This window comes from Myotis brandtii, unplaced genomic scaffold (genome assembly GCF_000412655.1).
Source record: "Myotis brandtii unplaced genomic scaffold, ASM41265v1 scaffold157, whole genome shotgun sequence".
In the NCBI taxonomy this organism is placed as follows: domain Eukaryota; kingdom Metazoa; phylum Chordata; class Mammalia; order Chiroptera; family Vespertilionidae; genus Myotis; species Myotis brandtii.
Genome location: NW_005355708.1, coordinates 4,517,915 through 4,527,764, shown reverse-complemented (window position 1 = coordinate 4,527,764; position 9,850 = coordinate 4,517,915). Strand labels below are relative to the sequence as shown.

General features: G+C 57.5%; 1 protein-coding gene across 1 annotated transcript in view; it reads left to right on the top strand.

The window, feature by feature from the left end:
* RARA (retinoic acid receptor, alpha) overlaps nucleotides 1–9,850 on the top strand; it is a 49,711-nt gene that overhangs the window by 25,176 nt on the left and 14,685 nt on the right. Inside the window, exon 2 of the mRNA XM_005861856.2 lies at nucleotides 2,243–2,782. Coding sequence (XP_005861918.1) covers nucleotides 2,605–2,782 — 178 coding nt within the window. The 5' untranslated portion in view covers nucleotides 2,243–2,604. The remainder of the gene's footprint in view (nucleotides 1–2,242; nucleotides 2,783–9,850) is intronic.

The window sequence follows — 9,850 nt, the reverse complement described above, 5'->3', positions numbered from 1 at the left end:
CCTCGGGGCCCTAGTCGGGGCTCTCTGTCTTTCCCTCTCTCTCCTACTCTCCCTAAAAATCAATGGAAAAATATCCTGGGATGAGGATTAACAAAAACAAAAAAACAAGGTCCAGATTTCACTCCTAGGAGAGCTGCCCCCTCCCTAGCACGTACCTGTCCCCACTTCCCCCTCCCTGGCACAGGCTGCCTGGCCCAGCTGGGCCCAGAAGCCCTGGCCTCGTCCACAGTGGCCTTGGCAGGAACTCCCCCTTCCCAGGCATGGTCCTCAGCCAAATGCTGGCCATGTGCTTGTCCACTGGACTCCAGGTCTGAGCTGGGGAGCCTGGAGCTTGGAACCTGGGGCGGCTCGAGCTTGGGGGGACGGGGTTGGAAAGGGAGGCAGTCCTTATTTTGGGTCTCTGTGGCCCCGTGACTTTTCCTTTCCCTTCCTCCCTTCTCTCTTTCTTCTTAACAGCTTTATTGAGATGTAATTCGAATACCATAACATTCACCCATTAAAGTGTACAGTTGAATGGTTTCAGTATACTCAGAGTTGTGCAACCACCACAATCAATTTTAGAAATTTTTCATCACTGCGAACAGAGGTCCCTTACTCTCAGCAGTCACTTCCCATTTTCCTCAAACCCACACCCAGCCCCTGGTAAACCACAATCTACTTTATGTCTTTATAAATCGCCTATTCTGGACATGTTATGTAAATGGGATCAAACACGATACGGTCTTTTAGAACCAGGTGAATGCTTTTAAGGTGTATCCATATTGTAGTGTCTACCCATGCTTTAATCCTTTTTTATGGCAGAGTAATATTCCATTGTATGGATCTATGTGTCATTTCTTCATGCATCAGTTGATGGACATTTGGGTTAACTTTCTGGCTGTTATGAACAATGCTGTGATGAACAGCCATGTATAAGTTTTTGTGTGGGCTGATGTTTTCATCTCTCGTGGGTAGATACCTCGGAGTGAAATGGTTGGGTCATTATAGGATGCTAACGCTGTGTAACCTTTGAGGAACTGCCATACTGTTTTCCAGGGCAGCCGTTCCACGTTACATTCCCACCAGCAATGTATGGGGGCTCCAGTTTTTCCGCATCCTTGCCAACACTTGTTTATTATCAGTCTTTTTTAGTATAGCCACCTTAGTAGATGTGAAGTGGTATCTCATTGTGTTTGTGATTGGCTGTTCTTTGTGTGTGTGTTTGTGTAGCTGTCTTTTCTTTTGTCTTTCATGTATGTCCTACACATGTATGTATATAGACATGCACTTACGTGTATTCAGGTATGTATGTCCTATAGAGCCCAAGTGGGTGGGAAGCCTCTGCTGTGGATCTGCTTCTCTTTTTCTCTCTTCGCTGTCTGTCTGACTGTGTCACGGAGCCTCTGGGTTCATCTCTGTCTCTCTCTCCCCCATGGTGTTATCTATGCGTGTCCTCTGGTCCCAGCTGTTCAAACAGGGTGTGGATCTGTGTACACACTGGTGGGGGACATCTGGCCTTTCATCTGAGGCCCACCCCTCGCCCCCTCCAGGGATGTTGCTTCTGCAGACAGAGTTTGTGGGTGAACTCAGATCAGCCTCCCTCACCCCTTCAGTGTAGGCCCTGCCCTCCTGACACACTGCCCGCCCAGCCCATCCTGCTGTTAGGTTAGGCACTGGGGGTGATGCCCAGGAGCCCTCAGTTCGCGTTTCCCTATTTTCACGTATGTAAACAGGCCTCCTCCCCTGGCCTGTGGGACAAACCCATCTGGGGTGCTGGGGCTTGGATTTGGGGGGGGAAGTGGTGTAAGAGGGGCCCCTGGCTTAGGAGTCATTTTTCTGAGAAGTGCCAGTGCTTTAGGGAAGCGGCTTTTCCTCCCCCTCCCTGCTCCCCTCCAGCCCTTATTCTCTGCATCTTGACCTCAGGTAACCCACGCTGGGGGAAGGCGCTCAGCCGCCTGCCTCTGCTACAGGGAACCTTTGGGGTGGCACCGTAGACCCTTTACCCGCAGGACTGTGGGTGAGAGGCCTTCTGCGGCTCTGAGCTCTGCCCCTGTCTCCCCAGCCTGGCTGTGCTGTCCTGCCACCCCCAGCAGCGTCTGGGCCCTGCTCCCAGGCTGTCTCTGCCAGCCAGGCATGGTGCCAGCTGTCTGCTCAGCCGGGTGCCACAGGAAAATCTCCGGCCGCCCAGGTTGGGGAGCTCCACGGGGAATGCCCGTGTGCCTGCTCCTCTGTGCCCACTCACCTGTCTTTCCTCTCTCTGCAGCGTCACAGGACATGGCCCCCCCAGCTGCCTAGCAGGGGCCCACCTAGGAGAGGCATCCTTTTCGGCGCCCGGAAGGCCAGCTCTGGACCTCCCCAGGAAAGTGCCAGCTCGCAGAACTGCTTGACCAAAGGACCAGCTCTTGGGACGTCCCCCAAGCCCTGGCCCCCAGCTAGCGTGGGGGCTCCAGGCGGCTGAGATTAGCCTGCTAGCCTTGGACAGCAGCCCCAGGACAAAAGGGGGGGTGGGCTGACCACCCCAGCCCCCTTCGGGCCCAGGCCCCATGCCCCGAGGAGGGGCGGCCTGAAGCCCGCCGGAGCCTTCCGCCAGACTGTCTGCCTGCCTCCTGACTGTGGCTGCTTGGCATGGCCAGCAACAGCAGCTCCTGTCCGACACCTGGGGGAGGGCACCTCAATGGGTACCCGGTGCCCCCCTACGCCTTCTTCTTCCCCCCGATGCTGGGTGGACTCTCCCCGCCAGGCGCTCTGACCACTCTCCAGCACCAGCTTCCAGTTAGTGGCTACAGCACACCCTCCCCAGCCAGTAAGTGGGGTGATGGGAGGCTGGGTGGGGGAGCCCTGGAGGGAGCAGGCCTGGGGGTTGGCCTCTGGGTACATCTGTCCTGCTGCAGCAGCGAGGTCTTCTGCGGACAAGGGACACCATCGTTTGGGGGGCTCCAGGAGGAAAGGCTTGTAGGCTGCTCACGTGGTTGTTTGATGTTGGGGCCGCGGAGGGAGACAATGTTGTTCCGCGGTGCCCCCCAGCCCTCTTCTGTGCTGAGTCTTTGAGGACCTTATAAATAGCTCCAAGGACTGGACACACAGCCTGCAGGCGAGTAAACAAACCTCTCGACATTTGGTGGAAATGGCAGCTCTACTGAGAGCGGCACCCACCTACTCCCCACCCCATCCAGCGTCTCTGAGGGAAAGGGCTTGAAGGAGTAGAGAGGGGCAGGCTGCTGGCTGGAACCCCCTCCCAGGGCCAGCTCCGCCCCGTGGGGAGGGAGAGAGGGAGGAACCCAGCAGCAGCCTGGGGGATAGGGCGAGTGTCCCAGGAGGGGCGCTGGGCTTGGACGCTGGCTGTGGACACATGCGTGGTCTTGGCAGGGCCTGTGTTTTCTCTCTGCCTCCTCCCTCTGCCGTGGGGGCTGCCTCTGTGCTGGACGGGGGTCTCAGTACCCTTCCCTGGCTGGCCGAGCCAGGTAGTGGGAGGTGGCGGCGGCTACGGCCAGCTGGCAGAGTCCAGGCCTCGGGCCTGCCAGGCCGCTTACAGTAACTCTGGCCCCCAGGGCCCAGCTGGGCGCCAGGCCAGGGCTGGGGGGGAGGAGGGAGCAGAGCCGGGGCCTGGCCTGGGGCTGGAGGAGGGGTGGAAGCAGCAGAATAGACCGTGGACCGGCATGGACCAGCAGGCTGGCGGGTCAGTCGCTGACCTGGGAAACGTGTCCCACCTCTCCTGGCGGACAGGGACTGAACACCCTGCCCCGGGCACCCACTGCCCCTCCCGCAGCCACTGGCAAGCTGCCTGGCATCACTGCCCTGTGAGCCTGGCCTGGCGGGGTCAGTGCCCCCTTCTCAGTGCGGGGGCAGCGCGCTCTCCCCAGAGCCAGGGAGTCTCTTTGTCCCTGGGGCAGGCCCTGGCTGGGCGCCTCACTGCCCGCACTGGCCCAGTGCCCACCACCACCGCTTCCTGGTGGCCGCCTCTGGCTCCGCCATGGCCCCCTTCCTCCCAGGCCCCACCAGCTGCTGGGAGTAGGAGCTCTATGCCTGTGCCCCTTTAAACCCTGGGGCAGGGGGGCAGTCAGATATTGCCTCAGTTTCCACCACCACCCCTTCTCACACCTCTGTCTTCTGTTTCCTTCCTCTCTCCTGTCTTCCTCACATAGGATGCGAGGCGGGTGGCATAGTGACCTGGGAGTCGGGAAGCGATTCTGGCCCAGCCTTCCAGTGGGTGCCAGGTGATGGCGAGGCCAGTCCTTGGGTTCAGGGTTGCCAGGGAGTGGGTGGGTGTGGCTGTGGTTCCCAGTATCATATGGGGTAGTTGCTGGGTAGTTGCTGTGTCTACAGGGACTGGGGCTCCTGTTTCCACCTCGGATAAGAGCGTCTACTTCCTGCAGGGTGGGGTTTCTTTAGGGAAGAAGTCGGGGGCTGTAACCTGGTGTCTGTGGACAACTTGTCCTTCCCCAGGTGATGGGAGCAGAGGCCCCGACACTGCTCCCCGGGGGTCTGGCCTCACTGTGGGTGGGAGGGGGCCTGCCACTGGCCCTGCCCTGCCCTGTGCCAGGGGAGTGCATGCTTTGCCCTCCTCTGAATGTTGCAAGCTTCTTCCTCTTTCTCAGAGGTGGGTGGGGAGGGCTTCCGGGTCCCCACTTCCCACCCTGGTAACCTTTCCCCCCCAGGGTGGGGTGCCCATATTTCAGGCAAGTAAAGGCTTCTCTGGCTTTCTCCACCCAGGTTAGGCAATGCCCCTTCCTGCCCCCTCCCTGCGGGAGCCTGTGGCTTTCCCTGCTCCTCTCCCCCTCCTCCTTGTCAACAACAACAACAACAACAGCCACTCCTCCTACCCAGACCCCCTGCTTCCGAGCTCCCTAACCTTCCCCTTTTCTGGGACCATCTCCCTCCTTCTTATGCAGAGCTGGGGGGCTGGCTCTCAGCTCCGGGTAAGGAAGCATGACATCAAAATTCTCATGCGTGGGGCAGCCCCGCCTTCCCTGCTGCCCCTGCTGCCCCATTCCTACAGGGAGCCCTGACCGGCTCTGGCCCCCTGCCACCCTTTTGTAGGAAACCTCGCTGATGAGGCTCCCTACTCCCACTTTCCACCAACAAAGGTGTTGGGACCTTCCCTCCCCCCCTCCCATCCTTCTCCCCAAGAGGAGGCTGGGCCTTGGGTGCCTTGGGTGTCCCCTTCAGAGACCTGGTGGCCTATGGAAGGACATAAATATTCTTGGGGTATTTGCCCTGCTGGTCTCTCAGGAAGGTCCCCGAGATGGTACAGGATTCTCTACCCCAGACCAGCCCTGGGGCTTGGTCTCCTGTGAGGACTGGTATTTGCTGTGGAGGGCTGGATTCTGTGTGCATTGTGGTGAGGGTCAGGGCTGTGTGTGCTTAAGGGATTGCTGGGGTCAGGGTTGGGTGTGTGCTGGGAAGGGAGTTAATGGTTTATGTGTATTGGGTGAGAGGGTCACAGAGTTGAGTGTGTTTTGGGGGAAATCCAGTTGGGGGAGCTGGGGAAGGGGTATCACAGCTTGTGTGCTGGAGGGGCCTTGATTTAGGGCATAGAGGGTTTCAGGGGGAGTGGTCTGTGGATTATGCTGTGTGTTTGGGGAGGGGAAGGCCTCTAATTCTTATCATCTAGGCTGGAGGGGAGACTAACCTGCCTTTTTTGTTGCTCCCCCAGAAATTCCTCGGTGGGGTAGGGTAGTTTGGGTTCAGGCGTTGTCACTAACTGATCTGATAACCTCTCTGAGCATGCTGCCCCAGCTGTAAAGCAGGGATATTACCAGAACTCCCTCAGAGGGCTGAGATCAGACCAGGTGGTCATTGCCGTCTAGTGTGGCCACACAGCTATTGTGACAGTGAGAAGGGCCCCGGGCCCTCGCAGGTGGGTTGCTAACCTACTGTGTGTGGGACTTTATCTCTGGTCTACAATCTTCATCCTCCCAATCCTGGGAGAGGGACACTATCTCCATTTACACATGAGGAAGCAGCTCTGGTGGAGGGTGTGACTGGGTTCAGTGCCCGGGGAAGTTGGGCTGTTTTCCAATAACTGGATTGGCCGCTGCGGGAGAGGGTATTTTGAGAGGCACTCCTGGGTGTGGGAAGCCCAGAGGGGGCAGCGGCTCTGCCGAAATCCCCCCGCGGCTGAGGTCCTGCCTCTGCCTTCGGAACTCCCGCCGTTCCCCGGTAGGGGGCGAAGGCAGCACCCCCAAGCCTCACCCTCTCTTTCTCTGTTTTGGATTCTGAAGGCTGGAGGGAGAGAGCGATAAGAGGCCTGGGCCAGATCTCCATCCTGTCCTGGAAGCAGCGGATACAATCTGTTCACACCCGTCCCCACCCCCCGAGTCTACCCACTGCCGCCCGCGGGAGTTCGCAGAGCTCAGCAGGCAACCTTCCCCCATCTCCAGACAGACACTGTAGGAACAGAGTGTAAAAACCACAGTTCATATTCTTATTTTGTTTCAATGTGTGGGGTGGGGGCGGGGAAGTTGGAAGCAGTCAGTAGAGGAGCCGGAAATGGGAGCCCCGAAAGATCGGCTGTCTTTTCCTTTCTGTCCCCTATTCGCTGTGTGCGCCTGGAGACTGGGGCATGGCCCTAGGGCCTGGGACCCTGGGGAGTCAGAGGAAGGGGTGTGCCCTGCCCCTCTTTGTCTCCTCTGCCACTCTCTCCCCATCGCAGGCTGCGTCCTCCCTCCCTCCCTCCTGCCTGCTCTTTCCCTGGACAATAGGAGGGGCAGCCCTGGACAGGGGGCGGGGGTACAGCTAGCGATGCCTTTCCTGGGATCCAAAATGTAGAGTTAGCCAAGACAGTTGGATGGGATTTTGAATGAAAAGGGGGCCCCTCACCTTTTATCTGGCGGCATTAATAATGCACAGACCCCCTCTGGGCAGGATCCCAGCAAGGGTTGGGGGAGGGACTCCAGGAAGGAAGCCTGCCCTCTTAGACTGGCCAAGGCCTGGGACATGGTAAGGGCCGTGCGCCCGTGGGGATGTGCCAGTGAAGGCCTGACTACTCTTCAGGGGTAGCCTATGTAGAAAGAGGAAGAGGTTTCCCTTCTGCAAATGACTTTGGGGTGGTGCCCACACCTCCGTCTTCCTCCTCCTCTTCCTCCTTCGTGGAGCGGGTGGACAGCCCGTGGAGCTGGGCCTCCCAGGGTGGACTGGAGGCCCTCAGCCCTCACCGGATCAGAAACAGAGGCCCCCCTCCTCCCCATTTTGACGACTGGGTGCTGGGAACCTCAACCAGCCCACAGGCCAAGGCTCTTGTGGGCAGCAGTCTTACAGGAGAGCTCTTCCTGTTTGGCCTTGGGCAGGTCACCCAAACGCTCTCGAAGTCTGTTTCCTCCTCTTTAAAGCAACACTCCTCATCCGTCTCTGGCTGGGCGAGTTGCTGTGAGGCCACGGTGACCTGCTTGCTGGTGCAGGCTTGGGTGAGCTTCCAGTGCCCTGGGAGTGATGAGCAGTGATGCTGAGGGGCGGGAAGAGCCAGGAATTGTCTTGGGGGATGGCCACCCCGTACTGGGACCTGATGTCCGTCTGGTTCAGAGCCTCATGATTTCCTGTTTATTATCCTCTCCAGATGGGGTTGGGGACAGGAGGGAGCCCTGCCTGGCACAAGTGGGGGCCAGTTCAGTTGAGCCCACAACTGCTGAGGGCCTGCTAAGCACACAGCCCCGGGGGAGCTGTGGGGGCTGCTGCAGGAGGACCCCAGGCCTGCAGCTGCCAGCACCCACCAGCGGGCTGGCCTTCTTTTCCCCCTCTTCTCTCTCTGCCCCAGGACACTGTGTTCTGCTCTGACCTGTCCCATGACCTTGCTGTCGCCCAGAACCGGCATCTCATCCCTAAATGCTCCCCTTCTTCAGCTCCGGAAATCCTATCCATCCTTCAGAGATGTTCCCCAGAACTTGCTACACTCTTTTGCCCTCCTTTGAACGCCTGTGGGTCTTTATTTTTTTCTCTGACAACACTCATCTCTGCCATGAAGTGACTTCTCCCCACCCAGCTCCTGCTGTGAGCTAGCATCAGTTAGGAGATGTTTTCCTTATCCCGAGGCCTTTGATGGCAGGGTCAGTCTCAGATCCCTGAGTACCTCCCCGTGGTGAACACAGAGCCTAGAACATAACTGGTGCCAGGAGCTACGTCATTTGGGAGGAAAGACACCAAGGGCTATAAGCATCTGTCTTCTTCCCCAGCGATCTCATTCGCTGCCAAGGCTGGCGTTCATGCCCCGGACCCCGCGTACCACCTGCAGCCCAAACCTCACGTAGGTGAGACCTCACACTGGAGCCCCACACCCACCTGTTCCCCAGCCCAGGAGGCTTCTCTACTTTTCAGTCTCAGGAACTTTGCGGGTGCACAAGTCACACATGAGTCCGCTTTGCTATCTCCTTTCCTAGTCCCACTCACCCCCCACCCCCTTGATTCTACCCTCAAAAAGTTTCAAACCCTGACTTGTGTTGTTCAGTGGTTAGAGCGTCCGCCTGGGCACCAAAGGGTTGTGGGTTCGACTCCTGGTCAAGGGCACGTACCTGGGTTGCAGGTTCCATCCCTGCCCTGGTTGTGGCGCATACCTGAGGCAGCCAACCAATGGTGTCTCTCTCACATTGATGTTTCTCTCTCTCTCCTCACCCCTCCTTCCCTTCCACTCTCTCTAAAAGTCAATGGAAAAATGTTCTCAGGTGAGGTTCTAAAGAAGTTTCCAGAATCCACCTTCCTCTGTCTATCAACACAGCCAGTTTCCTAGACTGCACTACCGTTGTGTGCTGTCCAGACGACTGCAGTAGCTTCTAATTGGTCTCTCTTGCCCTCCTACAATCCATTCTTCACGTATCTGCTAGAAGGATCTCATAATGCTATAACTCAGATCTTGCCGCTCCTCTGCTTGGGATTTTCCTGTGGGTTCTCCTTGCATTTAGGATAAAATCCAAAAGTCTAAATGAACCTAACAAGCCCACGTGGTCTGGCCTCAGCACTCTCTCCAGCCTGGTCTTGTGCCCCTTTTCCTCTTGAATTTTATGCTCCATCTACCCTATTCCTCTGCTGGTTCCTCGAATGAACTCACCAACTTCTGTAACCCCAGGACCTTTGCACAGGCTCTTTTTCTGAGACTGCACTTCTTCCTACTCTTTGCCTGACTAACTAGGTCTCTGCTTTGAGGTCCTCCCTGACCCATCAGTACCTACATTAATTCTTCAAAGCACGCTATACTTGTGTCATACTACCAATGATCTGTTTGCAAACACACACACACACACACACACACATAATCACAAATATTTGCTTAATGGCTGTTGCTCCATAAGGACTGCAAGGGCAGGCTCAACAGAGTGTCCACAAAGGAGGTGCTCAAAAAAATACATTTTTATTTCTTGAATTGGCCTGGCATGGTAGGAATATGGGCTCTGTCAGCAGAAAGTTCAAATACACCACCCTTTACTGGCAGTGTGAACTTGGGCAGCCCACCTAGCCTTGCTGTGAAACAGGAATAATGCCCGCTTTTCTCTTGGAGTAGCGGTGAGGGTTCAGTGACAATACACGTCTGCGTAGGTTAAGAACCTGGCTTCTAGAAGGCTATCCTCGGGAAGCAGGTGGATTCCTGTCCCTTTTGGGGATGGATGAGGGAAGGGTAGAGGGAGCCCTGGGATACCCGCTCCTCCAGGAACATGCCCTCCTTCGCGGACCTACCCAACCCGGGCCTTTCTCCGGTGAACAGGCCCCAAGGCTCCAGAGGAAGTGGTCAGCTGCAGAGCACCGGCCCGTCCTTTGATCCCTCCAGGGCTGGGCGGTGCGGCCCGGGGCCGTCCTGGTTCCGAGGTGGGAGACACTCTGGGCCGCGCTGAGCTCACCGGAAGCCCGCAGGGCGGCGGGAGGAGAGTCCCCGCTGCACACAGAGGTGCCC